Source organism: Lutra lutra, chromosome 1, assembly GCF_902655055.1.
Source record: "Lutra lutra chromosome 1, mLutLut1.2, whole genome shotgun sequence".
Lineage (NCBI taxonomy): Eukaryota > Metazoa > Chordata > Mammalia > Carnivora > Mustelidae > Lutra > Lutra lutra.
Genome location: NC_062278.1, coordinates 187,175,527 through 187,194,307, shown reverse-complemented (window position 1 = coordinate 187,194,307; position 18,781 = coordinate 187,175,527). Strand labels below are relative to the sequence as shown.

General features: G+C 37.6%; 1 protein-coding gene across 1 annotated transcript in view; it reads left to right on the top strand.

Moving 5' to 3' along the window:
* TAFA1 (TAFA chemokine like family member 1) overlaps positions 1–18,541 on the top strand; it is an 866,756-nt gene extending 848,215 nt beyond the window's left edge. Inside the window, exons 7-8 of the mRNA XM_047747161.1 lie at positions 9,858–9,982; positions 15,629–18,541. Coding sequence (XP_047603117.1) covers positions 9,858–9,982; positions 15,629–15,646 — 143 coding nt within the window. The 3' untranslated portion in view covers positions 15,647–18,541. The remainder of the gene's footprint in view (positions 1–9,857; positions 9,983–15,628) is intronic.
* The last annotated feature ends 240 nt before the right edge of the window (positions 18,542–18,781 follow it).

The window sequence follows — 18,781 nt, the reverse complement described above, 5'->3', positions numbered from 1 at the left end:
CCAAGAAATTGAGATTTTGTGTTGTTGTTGTTGTTTCACTACGTTAGGTCTATTCTACAGAGAGTCAACATGGAATATGCAGACTGGGAGTGGGCTGGATTCCCTAGCTGGCTAAGATCATGTTTCTGTACCCCCAAAAGACAGACAAAATCCATGCTTTCACTCAAATCATTAAGAATTCTAGGGACGCCTGGGTGGCTCAGTTGGTTAAGCAGCTGCCTTCGGCTCAGGTCATGATCCCAGCATCCTGGGATCGAGTCCCACATCGGGCTCCTTGCTTGGCAGCGAGCCTGCTTCTCCCTCTGCCTCTGCCTGCCACTCTGTCTGCCTGTGCTCACTCTCGCTTCTCTCTCTATGACAAATAAATAAATAAAATCTTTAAAAAAAAAAAAAGAATTCTAACCAGTGTTTTGGAAGCTGTGCAGAGAAATGGGTACTTCTGGTGAGAAATAGCGGTTATGAACAGTTTCTTGACAGTTTATATATCACAAATGCTAAACATTTTTTTTTTACCTTTTCACTCAGAAATACCACTTCTTAGAATTTACCCTGGAGAAATAATTAAATACATTTACAACGGTATATGCACAAGCGTGTTAATATAAGCATTTTTACTAATAGCAAACAACTAGCAACAAAAAAGACAGATTTCCAACACCAAGGGACTGGCTAAATAAAATGCACCTTAATAGGGGATGTAATATAGGCCTTAAGGTAATGATTCATTTCATTTATTTAGAGATGTGCAAAAATATTTTGATTCCATGGTAGATTTTAAAGAAGGATAGCAGATGGTCTGTGTGGAATTATCTTACTTACATAAAAAATATTGTATATGTTGGTGTATACATTTTTTTCAACCATTTAAAAATATATATATTGATGATCTGCTATATGAGAGCACCCTTCTAGCCACTTCAGAATATAAAGTCCAAACCTTCATGGAACTTAGAGCCAAGTGGGAAGAAAGGACAAATATCCAGGTAAACTGAAAATGGTGTGTGGATTCAGGACGTAGCACATATTATGAGGAAAATCAAAGCAGGCTATAAGGGGAAAGTGTCAGGGTCAGGTGGATATGGCTTATTTTTGATAAATTATCAAGAGGGGCCACTCTAGAATAAAACAAAACAAAACAGTTGAATTGAGGCTCAGTTGATGTCCATTCTGGATGAACATGCCCAGGATAGAGGGTGAGCCAAATCAGAAAAGAGATTTACATGTTTGCAGAAGAGCTTGAGGGGGTAGAGCAATTGCTGGAGGGTGAAGATGGAGCTGGTAGAAAAAAAAATGGATGGAGAGATAGGACGAGCCAAGTAACATGGCTCTTTGAAGGCTAGAGTAAGGAGTATAGAATTTATTCCATGTGCTGGCACAATTGGAGAGTTTTAAGCAGAGGATTGATATGAAATGATTTGCATTTTAAAGATCACTCTGAATGCTGTGTCAAGAATAATTAGAGAAAAAGACTGGAAAATCCATAGCCAAATGTAGCGGTCTACTTCTGCTTAATGTGACTATATTTACTTTCCTTTTGCTAATTATCTGTATGCTTTGAATTTTGGAAAAGAGTAGATATTACTTTTAAAATTAAGAAGGATAAACAAAGGTTTCTATGGTTGGCAAAAACCAGAACATCAGAATGCATGGGTCTCGACAAAATTACAAATCCCACTCTATCGTAAACTATGGGGTTGCTCTTAAATGTTTTAATCACAGAATGTTAAACTTGAGAATCCAGGAGTGTTCAATAGGAAATTTATTTAATAATCATGATTCTTGATGTTTCTTCTTAAACATAGATTTAAAATTATGTCTACAAAGGGAAAAATATCATTGAATTAAATTCTAAAATAAAACCACTGATTTAGTGAAACCAAGACATGCAGTGTTTAATTTATAAGTGGGCACAAGGATAGAGTTATCAGGTATTGAAAGTGCACAATAAGCCAGGGACTGCAACCTTGGCATAGAGCACACAAAGAAGAATATTAGAATTGGCAGGAATTAAGAGCACTCCCTTGAGTTGATAAAAAGTCTGAATATTCCTTGTCACAGAGCAGATAGCTTTTTTCAGAGCAGTAGAAACTATACCCCTGCATTCTGATAAGACAGCTTGGAACAGCCTGTGACAAGCAAAAGATTTATGTTTTGTGTCTTATCTTAAAATTCATGTGAAGTTAGACTTCTACCTCATAATATATATACTTATTTGCTTTACTATGGAAACAATTTTGCTGATTACTTAGTTTTTAAATTAGCTCAGCAATGAAGACTTTCTTTCAGTTTTTATTTGACTGTAGTTGACTCACAATGTTACGTTAGTTTTAAGTGTACAACACAGTGATTCAAATTTTATACACTTTATGCTGTACTCAAGTGGAGCTACCATCTGTCATCTTACAATGCTATTACAGTATCACTGCCTATATTTCCTATGCCTGTCTTTTATTCCCGTAACATTCCATAACTGGAAGCCTGTATTACCCACTCTCCTTCACCCATTTTGCCCATCCCCCACCTCCCTTCCCTCAGGCAACCTTCAGTTTGTTTTCTGTATGTATAGGTCTGATGCTGCCTTTTTTGTTCTTCTTTTTTGATTCAGTTGTTTTGTTTTTTCGATGCCACTCATAAGTAAAATAATATGGTATTTGTCTTTCTCAGTCTGGCTTATTTCACTTAGTATAATACCCTCTAGGTCCGTCTATGTTGTAGTATATGTCAAGATCTTAGTCTTTTATGGCTGTATAATATTCCTGTGTCTGTCTCTGTGTGTGTGTGTGTGCGCACGCGCGCGCACACACACGCGCGCGCGTACCACATCATCTTTAATCACTCATCTATTGATGGACGTTTTGGCTGCTTCCATATCTTGGTTATTGTAAATGATGATGCCACCAATGAAACAAAAAAGCAAGCTACTAGATGAGAGAAGATATTTGCAAATGACATATCTGATAAAGGGTTAATGTCCAAAATATATTAAAAACTTATACACCTCAACGCCAAAAAAACCCACAAACAATCCAATTTAAAAATGGGCAGAGGACCTGAATAGACATTTTTCCACAAAAGACACACAGATGGCCAACACAACACACACATGAAAAGTTGCTCAACATAAACTCATGGTCAGGGAGATGCAAGTCAAAACCACGATGAGAAGCCACCTTCACTTGTCAGAGTGGTTTAAACACACACACACACACGAAATAACAAGTGTTGGTGAGAATGTGGAGGAAAATGAACCATCATGCATTGTTGGTGGGAATGTAAATTAGTACAGCCACTGTGGAAAAGAGTATGGAGTTTCCTCAAAAATTTAAAAATAGAAACACCATATAATCAAATAACTCCATTACCGGGTATTTATCTAAAGTGAAAAGACTAATCGAAAAGATACAAGCACCCTTATATTTAATAAGGGCTCTTCTTACTATATTGCTCTGATGATTCAAAGCAGATCCCCTCATTAGTGTCCCTAGTATCTTTCTCATGATTTGTCTGTGTGTATTATCACATCGTTACAATTAGTATTTATCTCCCACAATAGACTATAAGCTACTTTAGGATAGGAACTGTGTCTGTTTTATATTTATTTATATCATTAACAGCAGTTAGTGAATAACTTCTGAATAAATAAAAGATAGCTTTTGTCTTCAAATACCTTCAAGGAAGATAAAATTGCCCCAGTTTGAAAAGCACTGGAATAGAATTTGTAGAAGGAAAGCAATACTAATCAATCACGTCATTAATTCCATGTATGTTTCTGAAATATATTGTAGATCCTACAAATAAATACAATTTAGTTAGCAAAAACTGAATATATGCATCCCACAATTAGTATGAACTTCCAATAAGATAAGGCATTAACTCTCTATGAAGATGATTGGACAGATGCATATATAGGAGGATAGAGGACACATGGACAAATAACAGAATAATTGCCACATGTTAAGTATAAAGTTTATTATGTATCATACTAAGATGCTGACCTCACTTAAAAATTTACTATTACCAGTTGTGATTTCTATTAACTGCATTTATAACTCAAGAACCTTAGACTTGACCTGAGCAACTTTCCAAAGCAATACTACCAGTGAGTAGTGGGCTTCAGATTCAAACCCAGGTCTCTCTATCTTATATCCAAAAGCTTAGAGGTTAACTATTACATAATATCTCTCTACCCTGGATCCTAACCTTAAATGTGGGCTCGCAGGAAATAGGAAATTTGGAATGATTGCAGGCCACATTATTCTATGCCTTTAACTTTACTTTGATAAAGACAATAACACAGAGGGAGTCACAGGCAGGTCCTTTGAAGAAGAGCATTGTAACAGCTGTTACAACAACCTGTGCATAAAGAAGGCAAGAGAGCTGTTCCAATCCTTTCATGGAGTTTCAGCCATTGCCTAAACTGCATGATAGGTCGCACAAAAATGAGCTGGGAAATTTGTCTTGATTGATGTACTTATAACCTACTTCTGGGAACATGAATGAAATCATATGCTCAGCCATTTAATTTATGCTCAAACTCTCATAAGTCATAGAAGCAAGCTGAGAGTTTGGCATAATATTGAAGAACAATGGTTCATTCTCTCACTTCGTGAGGAATTGCCTTTTCTGTTTTGCAGTGATTTTATTCTTTAGAGTAATAAAAATGATGACGCTGATGATAATAATAGCTAATATTTATTGAACATTTATTGAATGCCAGACACTCTGCTAAGTGCTTTGAATGCGCTTTCTCATGAAATCCTCCCAATCCTTTCATATAAGCACTATTTTTTCTTTTTCTCTATTTCTTTTTTTTTTTTTTTAATTCACTCATTCATAAATTCTAAACCTGTCTTGAGTTACTCTGTGCCATTCAACGATGAATGTAGTAGAAGCCCTGCCCTCCAGGGGCACATTGTCTGGTGAATAGGCAGGTACATGAGCTAATAATTCTAGTCCCATGTAGTAAGGGTTACAGTTGATGTAGTTGAGTTATTAGTCATATGGTATGGTTTCCGCAGTTGTTCCTGACATTGCTTTCAGCTCTGCCCTTCTTCACAATTTTGGAGTAGGCGACCAAAATCCAGACCTAGCCCTCCTGTGTGAATGCAGCCATGCTTACGTAGCATTTCGGCTGTTTGTTTCTTTCTTCTTGTATCTTGTACATCATGGCCAAATCCATCTTTCCCAACCATCCCGTTAATCGTCTCTTCCCTTTGCACACAGAATCTAGAATATTCAGTGACTTACCATTCCTTTAAGGAAAACAAAACAAAACAAAAACCCAGCCTGAGCTTCATGCTTTCAAGAATTTCCACAATCTTATTAAGATTTTTCTCTTCCCACTCCCCAGGGTGAGCCTAAACTTCCAGCACAATAACGTACTTACTGCCAAGGGAGCACTTTGCTCATTTATACCCCCTTATAGTAATTCATGCCAAAATGCCAGTTTTGCCCATACTGAGAAACCCTGAGCTAAACTGTAAGCTCTCAGGACGGAGACTATGTCATGGTCATTATTTGATCCATCTCACTAAATCAGGTACTCCTTGGACTACAGAAAGTGCTCAAAGACCATTTACTGAGTTGAGACCCAAATATTGTCTATTGAAATGATAAACAGGAACGGCACTTCTTCAACAAATTAATGTATATTTGCTGTACTTATTAAGCCCATTGCTTACCAGTACCTTGTTCTCTTTACATGGAAAAAGGCCTCAAAGTGAGTAACAACAACAACAATAACAAAAGGATTTCTGGTCTATTTAAGATTTATCACTGATGGGTTGATTCTCTTTTGACAAGTCTCTCTTTGGGTCTATAGCAACAGGACATGGTACAAGGGAGAAATCAAAACTTATGATTAAAGTAGCTTTAGTGATTTTAAGAATCTCTTAAGGAAAGATGAACATTCTTGAAAAAGTGGAAGACCGGATATTTTCCTGAATATGGCACATTCATAGAGCGAATTCCAGAACCCCAGGGCTAAAAGGGAGTCTCTTTTAAAATCACCACAGATAAGAGAGTTGGTTTTTGCAGCTGATATTTAATTAACTCAGTTCTTCTAGGGGATAAAGAGTCCTCATAGAAATTAGGCATCTATGTCACAAATTTCTTGTGGCTTCAAAAATTGTTCACTGCTGGGACTTACTACTAAAACACGATAAGTAGTAGAATCAAGCAATATGTAGCTCCGTCTAGGAAGAAACAAATGTGATATAAACTGGCTCTTACCCAAAATATTTTTTACATTAATTTTATAAGAAATTAAATGTTTTGTGTTTGCCTCAAGTGTTTTGTGTTTATATGAAATTTATTTTCAGTAATCATACACCACAGAGAATTCATTCATTCACTCAGCAGTCAGTAAATGCTTTTAAAGAGTTCTGTGAATCCTGAACACAAAACTAGAATGAGTTTGCACATTTATGATGCAAATCATGGATTTTATCAGTAAGCAGGCCTGCATTTTATTTTTTTTTAATTTTATTATTTATTTGACAGACAGAGATCACAAGTAGGCAGAGAGGCAGGCAGAGAGAGAGGGGTAAGCAGGCTCCCCGCTCAGCAGAGAGCCCGATGCGGGGCTCGATCCCAGGACCCCGAGATCATGATCTGAGCTGAAGGCAGAGGCTTTAACCCATTGAGCCACCCAGGCGTACCCAGGCCTGAATTTTAGTCTTAATTCCTACACTTCTTACGTGTATAAGCTTGGCAAATGTATTTAGCCCCTCTGGACTTCAGGTTTTTCATCCATGGTTCAAAATAATACCCACCTTTAGGATTGCTATGAAGCTTAGATAATAACATTTAAGGTACCTAACAGAAACACAGAAGAAACCATCAGGAACCTCAGTTGTTATTTTTATTATGCACTGACCATTATAATGCAAGATATTTAGAATTATTTGTGTTTATATTTTTCTTATGAGAAAAATTATAAAAACAGGTAACATTTATGTTAGTTCACTGTGTTAAATCTCTTTAAATCATTCCTCTTCCAATAACCTGAAGGTTTTAGGTAGCTTCCAGTATGGAAGAGGGAGTAATCTATAAATCCTCCCTGAATTTTCTTTGAAGTTATTGCAGGAAATATGAGTATATGGGGGAAAAAAGTTATGAAAAAAGACTGTAGTTTGACCTAAGACATGAAGTGGTGTATGTTAAAATGACCATGTAATGCATAAATCAGAAGCAAAGTCAGTCTAATAGCATCTTTAGAAAAGCAACTCTGGAAGAATGAACTCAATTCTAATAAACCAGAGGGTAATGTCCAAGCATCAAACCCTATTTAGGAGAAGCAAATATAATATGAATTTTTAGAGATTATAGGCAGGTCTGGGGATGTTTTTTATTCTTAGAAAGCCTTTCCTTTTTCCCTGTGAGCCAGTGGACCTTTACTCCCTGGAATTAAAGGTGATCTGTGGGTTTTGAGATGCCTTCTTTTTCCTATTGTCTACATTGTCATTGAGAAGATATTAATGCTTAAAAGAAAGAGAAACTCCTTTGTTAGCTTGCAACAAAGTAAGCCAGCTCTTAGAGGGCAGAGAGCAGCGTAGAGAAGAGGGAACAGTGTCCTTTCGAAGGAAGTAAAGATGCTGAAGGTGACCTTACTGGCAGCTTGTTCGTTATTTGTGTGCTTCTGTGGGGGAAAAAAAAAGTCACAACCGCTAAATGGGAGTCTGTCAGGAAAGGTGGTTTCCTCTCAGAGCTCAGACCAGACGGTTTCCATTCTTGGTGTCGATTCAAGGCAGCGATCATGAGATATTAGGTGGGATTTCAGGGGACAAGTGTGGCAAATGTCACCAGCCTGTTGCTGACTGAGTGCTGGCCTAAAGGAAGCTTCAGACTGTGGTCTCTTGATAAACACTGCCAAACCCTGCCATTGATCTTATGTCACCGGAAGCCTGGCAATTTATTTTTGTCCCCTTTCAATAGTACAAGTGTTTTTCTTGCCGCCAAAATACATGCGTCTCTTATTTACTATTGTCTCCTATTAACCCACCTATAAATACGGTCTCTTACCTATGACTGGAATGTGACCCTATTCTACACCCTCATACAGAGCCCCGCTGTTGAAAAGAAAAGCACTCCTGGGGCTCCTGGGTGGCTCAGTCAGTTAAGTGTCTGACTCTTGGTTTCCGCTCAGGTCATGGTCTCATGGGTTGTGAGATCAAGCCCCACGTTAGGCTCCGTGCTCAGCAGGAGTCTGCTTGAGATTCTCTCCCTCTGCCCCTCCCCAACTTGCACATGCATGCTGGTACTCTCTCTTTCTCCCTACCCCCCCAAATAAATAAATAAATCTTAAGAAAGAAAAGAAGAGAAGAGAAGAGAAAAGAAAAACTAATAATCATTCTCTATCCTGCGGAGGATCTGTATCTTCTGTTGCTATTCTGTGTTTTACTGAAATACCACATTGTCTTGCATACGGATAGACTATTTACAAGATTTTATTTTCTATACTTGCGTGCTATATTCCAATAGAGATGCATTTTATGTCGTTCAGTCTGGTCCACACATAAGGTATGAATCAAACAGAGGCAAATTACCCTTGGAAAATTCCTCAAATTGACTGGATAACAGAGTAGACGTGATTTTGCATATAATATCAAAATTTTGCAATCTGTAGGCTGGATTCCAAAGGAGGGCAAGTCCAAAGTAAGGGTAGTGTAGAAAGAGGAAAACTTGAATGCAGGCATGGCCGTATGGTTAAACCGTTCTGCTTGTAAGTTAGCAATGTAGTCCTTCCACAGCATGCCTAAAACCGGATGGGGGGAGAATTTCAACGGGTGCTCTTGCTTCACTTTGGGGAGGGGGTATGTTACTTCATTCCATTTAAATATGAATCTTCTGTGCAGTTAACAGATGTCATCTGACCTCTTTGTCATTATGAGAGGAAGCATCACGGCGGGGCCTCCTCTTTGGAGGGTAAGGGGCTGAGGGGTGAATATCTACAGAACTAGGGTTCCAGTCCAGTGTGAAAACAAGCCAATCAGAAAGTGCCAGAAAGAGACACTGGTGGACATTTTGAGAATTTGGGATGGCAGCAATAATTCTTCACTCATTAAGGCATTAGGGAAGATGTGGACCTTCTTGATTTGTGCGGAGTGCATCCAGTCACTATCCTATAAAATCTTATGATCAAAACACAAGTGTGTGCTATAAATAGATCCACTAAATTCATTGCCAGCTTCCTATTGTGGTCATCTGTGATATTACCCTGAAAAGTGGGGCTTTTTTATCAGAGGCTTAACTTTCCAAAGTTCCAGCCACATCATATGAAACATCAAAAGGGAACCCAGCTCACCTCAAATATACCTTTGATTGTAAATGAGTACTTTTATTAATTTTTACTCTTACTTTTTATTTTGCAGGTTTTCTTTCATGCTTTCGGTCATTTTGGTTTTTTTCTCAAAGGCATTAGGCTGGGGGATTAACCCTAATGCTGGGTGGATAAACTGGCCTTTCCGAGGGAATAGTTCTGTCATTCTGAAGAGCAGTTAACACTTTTGTCCCTGTCCCTGAAAAGAAATAGTACAGGTCCTTGGCTTGTAAAAACTAACATAGAAGTTCCTCCAAAAAGTATGTCTCCCCAACCATATGTTTTTGTCTTTCATTGTCTGAGGAGATTTTTGACAAAATGTTGCTTGATCAAACCAGTCAGCATAAAATTATATTTGCAATGTGAGACTGATACACAAAAATATTACTCTTCTTCAGAGAGAATGCTTAGCCAGTCATAGAAGCTTAAAGAGAAACTCGCGTGCTTGAAAGAGAATTGACACTTCCAGAAGGTCACGGCCCCTGTGCCCGAGTTGTTTGGATGAATGCAAACACACTTGTTTCCTGTTTCCATGCAGCTTCCATAGTGATTGGCAAATGGTGGTGTGAGATGGAGCCTTGTCTAGAAGGAGAAGAGTGTAAGACATTACCTGATAATTCCGGATGGATGTGCGCTACAGGCAATAAAATTAAGACCACAAGAGTAAGTGGATTTCTTTCAAATGTCTCATGCATGTTACCCACTGTATTGTTTGCCTTTGTGTTCTACAAACTGCCCCCAGAGAAGCTTTGAACAGGAGATAAGAAAGCCTTTCCCTGACAGAAAACATTCTTCAACATTCATATCACTGTCCATCCATCAACAAGAAGTTGGAGATTGAACTTGACTTTTCCATACTGAGCACTTCAGTGTTTCTGTGACTGGCTCATAAATAAGGCTGGGTTGTCATAGCCAAAGGGAAGAGAGACAGTAATTATTCAAATAATGCAGCCAACAACTGTGGTGCTCAAAAGAGATTATAAAATAAAGGTCTTGCCTAACTCGTCCAGATGGTTTGCTGAGAAGGACTGCATTTAAGTACAGCCATGTTCTATAGTTCTTTCAAAGATTTATTTGATGATTTTTTAAAGAAGTGAAAGGTTTTTGTGATGTGAATTTTCATTCCTTGGTTTCTGTGGTAAAATAAGGAGTTACCTTCAAAATACGTAACAACCTGCATAGGAAGGCCAACCAACTCATCAGAATTGGTGTTGCGATGGCAGATGAGAGAGCCCCCGCCAGGCCAGCCATTGACCCTGTAGATATTAGATCATAGGACAGTGTGGAAGTACTAAAGGGGGAGAAGGAGTTGCTTGGAGCATTTAGGACAGCATTTATTCATAGGTACTACAGAACAATGTTAATATTTTAACACGTGTCTATTACACGTATCTATATCATGTGACCATGAGCTCTGTTACGTATGTATGTATTTTAATGGATTGGGTATTGTTGAAAGCAAGCACGACTACTTAGAAATTCCAACATATTGAATCTGAGCCTTCCAAAAAGGGTGACTCAAATTTAAAAGGACATCCCTGATTCCCACCCCTGTATAATGAGTCGTAAGTTGATCTTCCTTCTCGGCGTTATCTTTTCATGAAATAAAACTGATAGTTGCAGCCTGGTGATGCAGAAAACATCATACCTTATAAAACCTGTTTTATATATAAAAATAAATAGAGACTGTTTGCATATCAAATTTAGTTGCCAGTATTGGCCACAATAAGCAGTAAATGGTTATACCTCCTTGGCTCATGGCCAGGAGAGGTTCCTGAACATCCTACTTGTTAACATGCGTTTTCGTTCACCTGAGATACTCAGCATGGATTATTGTATTTCAGTTCAAAGAAACACCCTCAGGAGAGATTATTCAAAATGAACCCAGTTCATGACATTTACCTCCAGAAACCATCTTCATTAACTGATGAAGCATGGATTTCAGGTTTCCCTTTTCAGGTTACATTTTTCCTGAAACTAATTCTACCAAACCATCTGAAGATGCTCTCACAAGTCGGTTTTCAACTACTCTGATCATGACCGGTACAACTGGAGTTCAATCACCATTATTTCAAGCTGGTTACTATGTTTTCTGCCAGATCTCTATTTCCTCTTTCAAATGATAACTGATCTCCCTTTATTGAACATAAGCCATGCTCTCATGGTTCCTCCAGACCTGAAACTTAGTAAAGAACAATAACACAAGTCAAATTATTTCAGGATTTAAGTATGTGAAATTCCAAGGGTACCAACTAGGGGACTCTTTGGAAGACAGAATATAAATAAACAAAACCCAGAAATGTTAATGCTGCTTTTTATGACTGCAATTTTCTTTGATTTGGCCTCTGTAGAGTGTATTTTAAAACATATTGTAAATACCTCCAAGACATTTTCTGTTCTCCCAGAAGTACAGTGCAGGTCTGTTCACAGTAGTAGAGGCTGGAGTATACTGTGTTTGCTGCTGTCCTGGGTGGGATGAATGCAAACAAGACAGCTGAGTATACAAGAGAAGTAAATCGCCCATGCAGTTGGTTGGAAAGCAGAGGATGTACCTGTTCTAATGTGTGCATCAAAACAAGAGATTTCTCTATAGTCATGTGAGCAACATACCACTCAACTAATAAATGTCCACACCATCTTTAGAGAAGGAAAAAAGGAAACACCAGGAAAAGCTATACCTTTTTATTCCTTGAGAGGACCCAGACACTACTACTGACTTAGTTATCTCTTCCACTTCCTTACAAAGAAATTCACAGTGAAATACACACTTTTAAACACAAGGGCACAATTAAGTCCAGCTAATACATACAGGAGGTTTCCCTTCTGTATAAATGGCATGCCAACACCAGTCCTTAAATCATGTGCTCCGAAATAGGTTTTATATTAATTTTTCTAGTATGCCCTGTGTGTTTTTCCCAGTCAGAGTAGAAATATGCCTACGTACTTCAAATATTGCCTCTGGCAGTTTAACATTTAAAACAGTTCGATATTCAGATGTACTTTAATTATGAGTCATAGGTTTTCATTGTTCTGTTCTTATCTAAGAGGTAAACTTTAGGATTAAAAAAATCAAGTTCTTAAAGTAAGAAGAAAAATAAAATCAACTCTTTGGTTCTTATGTACAAGACTGATTCAAAGAGAGCGCTCTTAGGGGAAAAAAAAACATAAAAGCAAAAAACAAAAAACAAAAAAAACAAAACAAAAAAACAGAAGAAACATAGCCAGCTTATTAATGGCAATAGAGAGTTACCTTCATACTGTTAATTTTTAAAAATAACTCCAATATGAAGAGATTTGCAAGATAGAGTCCTGAATATCATTTTTCCTTATATAGGTTTTTTTCAAAACCTTGTTATTATGAGTTATTTCCTAAATAATCATTCCACCTCAAAATTCTCAGCAGTCTGTGAAATGTAGATAAACAAAAGATATTTCAAAGTGTGATCTAATTCAGAGGTTCATCATGCTCATTTTTAAGGAGGATGGAGAGTAGAAAATCATTGTTTCATTTAAAGGACCAAATATTGCAGAATGGGAACTAGCCAGGGTAATGGAACACAATCTGAAGGAAAACCTTGGGATAATTAGATTTAGGTGATATTATAACCTATAGAGGGAAGGAGAAAAGATAAGTAGAAGCCGGCATAGGCTTCCCTTTCAGGAGACTGGAGAGAATAAACCTTAGGGAAAGAGGAAGCTTCCTGAATGTCATTTTACAGAGGAAAAATAGTCACTCCTGAGAAGTTTTCCAAAATCCAGCAGGGGGTACAGTAAAGCTGGTGACAGAAACCCTCCTGGGGAGAAGTCTGGTCCATCTGGGTAAAGCCTCAAGGCTAAATTTTAATCCTATTCCCACTTAACCGTTGCTTCAATTGTTTCATTAAAAATGCTTTGTTGGTAGTCTGTGGCAAGACACACCAATTCAGATACTGACAAAAGATCTTTTCTTATGGTTTTAGAAACCTATTGGTTTATTTCTTTCTTTTAAACTTATATATCCAAAACGTAAGTTTGAAAGGTGGTGACACTATTAGAAAATTGGCTCTGTAGATTCTGAATTTGCCAATCTCCAAAAATTAGTTGAGCTAATTCCCTATAATAAGTATTTTATTTAATATATACAAAATAATAAGGTGTAATATGCTATAATGTGTATTTTTTAAAAAAAAAAGTTGGGGACACTGTATCCAATGCTTTCAGGAATAAATGTATACTCTGTATATTCAGGAATGATGCCTTAATTTAGAAAGCTAGACTTTTCCCTGGAGAAAATAAGTTGTTTGACAATGCTGTAATAATTCACATGTAAAAAATGAACATTCGTCGTTTGGGATCATAATGAGGAAGGGAATAAAATGAGGAGAAAACTAAAGGCGCTTGGAAGGAAAATTCAGCAGATTAAAATAATAGAGCATAATCTGGTATAATATCTGGGAACATATCAAGCAACTTTGGATTTCCTTCAACTCAGTATGTTAGTGTCTTTCAGACTAATGAGATAATCAGCAGTTAGATTTCCACAATGTAGAGTCAAGTTCCCTTTCCCTAAAAGGGTGAGTTAGCAGACCTCAGACTGCACACCTAACCACAATGGGTATCTTGTCAAATTGATGATTTACACAAATACACTATAGTCATTTGTCCACACCCTCCTGGACCCATCCTCATAATGGCGACTCTGACTTTGCATATCTCCATCCATTCTCATCAGCCAGTTCTTTTTATACTACAGAAGGGTAATGTGCCAGCTTGGATAGATCCCAGCTTTATCACTCAAAATTCCACCGGGTCTGAAGTGTTATGAAAGCCTATACAATCCCGATGTCCAGACCATTTTTCATGAACTATCTTTAAGAGAGAAGGGTAGGAAGGTGGGGCAGGAGTGGGGTATGCAGGGTGGGTGGATCGGGAAATTGCAGGAGGCAAAAATAAATCAATTTATGTTGTCAAAATTGCCCCTGGGTTAGAATGAATCATTCATTTATTTAACCAATAAATATATTTAAGCCTCTTCTATCTAAAGTTAGTGTAGTAAAGTTTTGGGGATGGAATGGTGGATATGACCAATCTCCTGTTCTTCCATGGAGGATAGGACCTAAGGTTGGAGGGGTGGGGGGCTGAATGGCAATTTAATACAGACAAAAGAAAGGCAATTCCATTTCAGGTTTGCAAATGTCACTTTCCCTCTCTCTTTGATGAAGATGACAGTGGAAACAGGAGGTGATAAATACTACTGGAATATGAGAAACCAAAGTTTGGAAGAATCTGTTAGTCATACGGAGAGGATAAAAATTTAAATGTGTGAAGATTTCTGATACGTGCTGCCCCTGGTGCAACCAACTTTTGAAAGCCAACTTTTATTACTGTTCCCACCCAACCCTGAAAGCTTTTCATGGACTCCACCCCTGGACTCAGAACACTCAATTCCTAAGACTATAAAGAACTTGGAGATGAAAAAAAAAAAGAGAAAGAAAAAAAAAAAAGAAAAACTTAGAGATGATGAAGAAAAATACCTATGTCCTAAAACTCTAAAGTAGAAACTTCAACTCTCTTAGAATAATCATTTCTGCCCCACACCAGTGACTCTCTGTGCATGCATTTTTTTGAACATTAAAGTCTTTGGGACCATATTCAAATATATTAAATGGCACCCTAAGTTGTAACAGTTTGCTCTCAGTTGCCCTTGAGTGCCATGTCATTGAGAGGAAGAGTTCCTCATCCTACAAGAGTCTCCTGTGGTCCTCAGAAAATGTGTTCTAACCTTGGCAGTGACTTTACCTCATGCCACCCCTCTACATGATACAGCAGGCCAACTTGACAAGGCCATTGAATGACTTACTTAGTTCAAATTCTCATCAAACAGACATGGGACTAACTACATAATCTGAAGGGCCCAAGGCAAAAATGACAACACGGGCTTCTTGTTCAAAAATCAGTAGTAATTTTAAGACTGCAGTAGCAGGTCATTAAATGAAATGTGGGGGCCTGTTCAGCACAGGGCTCTGTGCAACACTGGGTAGGTCACATGCCTGTGAAGCCGGTCATGGTTATTCATTGCTCCCAGAGTCTATCTCCTCAGCTGTGGCAAAATAAGTGTAATGAATTGATAAAAATATGATGGCCTGTCAGTGTGCTTTTTGATCACCATTTGAGAACTACAGATCTAGACTAACATTTTTGGCTTCAGAGCACTTGAAAGAAGCAATGTACTATAAATTCAAGATGTCCTCATTTTCTGCCTATTCACCTTTCTTTATGCCTTTATCGCGTTCTTTTCTCCCTGAAATTTCTTTCTTTCTTTGGTTTCAGATTCACCCAAGAACCTAATGGAAGCATTTGTTATAGAAGCAAAGGAAAACCACCTCTGCGGAAAACACATTTTAAGAATTTAAAACATCTTACACGTTACAAGCCAAATGGATTTCTTATTTGCACTTTGACTGGTTACCAGATAATCACAGTGCTTTTACTGTGTGTCACGAAGTATTCTATAGTGAGAAGACCCCACGCTTGTGGCAACACCATGGGAAGTGGGTTTAAAAAAAAGGGTTTTCTCAATGAAAATTTTTGGGATTACAAAGAACGATCAACTATCTTCTAATTTGGATCTATAGTTCCTTTGTACCATTTTAAATATATGTATATATATAATATTTTGAAATATTATATATTCTCTTCAAGAAATGAACAATACCACAGTTTGAGACGGCTGGTGTACCTCTTTGAGTTTGGATATTTTGTTTTGTTTTGTCGCAATTTCTTTTTTTATTGGCAAGGAAGAAGACATGTGCCCTTTTGAAATTTCAGCATGGTACTCACAGTGGAAGGCCAGCTACAGGTGGACTCCTGGAATCTGAGGCATCATAACAATACTGAATCGAGAGCTTCCTTCTGTTTCTACCAGATGGCCCAAGGAAGCACATTGTCCTGTTTTATTGCTTTCTACCCTGTGCAATATTAGCATGCAAGCTTGGCTTACATAACCATACTTTATATTCAATTGATATATAATAACCATTCTAACCTCTTCCAGGAAAGTATTTTTAGAACTACTAGCTTTTCCACAGATAAGACAATGAGGATGCTTGAGGGAGCTACACCACCATGCTATTAAGACTCTGGCAAAATTACGGTAGAATATGGATCCCTGTATTAATAAGTTCTGTAAATACAATGTCTTAAGGCTTTGTATAGCTGTCCTAGACTGCAGAAATGTCCTCCGATTAAATCCAAAGTCTGGCATCATTAAGTACATAGTGCTGTAGCAACAAGTCTTATCATGGCACCTCTTTCTATGTTTGATTTGCTTTTTCCAAGAGGATTCAGATCTCTTTTGGTGAGACAGGAAGACCATTAAAGCAATTAAATTTCAGAATGATCTATGTGACCAAATGCTGGACAGCCCTATTAAAGTGGTAAATAACTTCTTTCTAAACCTACTTGTCCTCTTTATTTGCCATTTATTTGTCCTGAGTCAGCCTTAGCCAAATCCAGAGAACACCCTGCTTAGAGACTTGTAGTCAGCCAGAATTTTTTCCATGAGGACTTTGCTGCCATCACAGCCAATATTTCTAATCCCAGTATTTTGAAAATCAGAAATTCATTGCTATAACTGCTGTGTATGTAGCCCACAAGATGAAATGTCAAATCCCATGATTGGGTTCCTCTACTGGTCACTTGGATGAGACATATGGGGCTCACTTCTCAAAAAAGACATTTTTCTCCATCTCCTCTTTTTAAAACTTACTCATATGATGATTATAGAAAGGAAATATCTATTTATTATCTACCTGGGATAGCATAATAGTACCAAACATTCCTGTTACTTAACCTAGCATATGGCAAGTACATCTGGTTTTTTCTCCAAAGCCTTCTCTCTAGAATACATGTGGTTAGGACCTCTTATTACATTGCCAGCACAAGTGGTCCCCTAGTGGGGATTTTTAAAGGTAAACCTCCGGTGAAATCCAGAGGTTCCTTCATGTCTACTGATATGGCTTGAAGTGTGATTGAATATGTAAATACTCTAATTGGATAGATTGGCTCTGAATATTGAATGCCTATAAAAAGCACACAGAAATGGAAATAGACTCCTAATTACAAAATCTAGGTTTTCCAAATACCTTCACAAATATTGCCAGAAGATAGCATAAAATCCATACAACAACATCAGAATCCCATGAATTTATGGTCCACATTCATGTACCAAATAATATATTAGCAAATGACTTTCACCTGTAAACTTCAGAGTAAAAAACCTGAAATCCTGAATGCAAAAAATTATCTGGAACGGCACTTCCCAAAATGGGGAGGAAAAAAACGTCCATAATCAAATACATTGGGGAAACGTTTTTAAATAAAATAAAACAGAAATATTTACTGGGGAAATTTTCAGAGCCTTGAATACACCAAATGTGATGTACATCTCCAAGAAAGACTAAAACATGCGTTGCCAAGTCAAGAGTTTCCAGAATCTAGACATGGTTACTTAACTAATGGACGGTACGTCACTGCTTAATTTCTGTGCGAGGATATATTCACAGGCTTGTCACATCTTCAGTTTTTCAATAGAACCAGAAATCTGGATTTTTATATAAAATCTCCGAACATTCTTCAGTAAGATTAACTAATATGAGATGTTTGCCATTACAAATTGTACTAGCATTATTATTGCCCCCAAATTCCCTGATCATGTGGCCTTTTCAAGGAGATGAGTATTTCCTGGAATACCATTTTAAAAGCATCGGTCCTGAATGAAAATCCAATGGGAAAAAAAAGAATATTCTCTTTTCTATGGCCTCACGCATACAGACGCTTCTCGTAATTTATGATACGTGGAGCTCACAGCTTCTCCCATTCTGTAACCAGAGCCTGTAAGTCAATGAAAGAGTTAGTCTAGAGGCCCAGGTCTGCCAATTTATTTCCTAGTGTTCACTTCATGCAATAACCTCCCTTGGAAAGACCTAGAAGAAGAGAAAAGGGAGAAAAGGACCACATAAGAATCAGGCAACCATCCAATAAAACAGTGCAAATATTTGTAAATGTCATCAAATTCAATTTGGATTCATCAAGGCCCTTATACAAATGTGTGAACCATCAAGTTGTATTTAAATTGGACCCATCTCAGTTAAGGGACTCAGTAGCTACTCCGTGCCTACATCTGTTGTTTAAAAACTTTTATCATGTTATTGCTGGAAATAAAGAGCTCGGTGTGGTATGACTAATAATGATTTTAAGCTTGTACATCAGGTGTGACACTGTTCTAACATACTTAGAGCCAATGGAAAGGGTTTCATCCAGAACCCGTCTCTTGGTAAAAAGGAAAATGTGGCTCATTTCGTAAGACAGGTTTTTGAGTTAGGTAAAGCTTATTTGTTGACTTTTGTATGCGTGTGATTAGATTTATCTCTTAATGGATTTGGCAAGCATGCTGAGAAGTTTTACTACAAGGCTTTTTTCCGT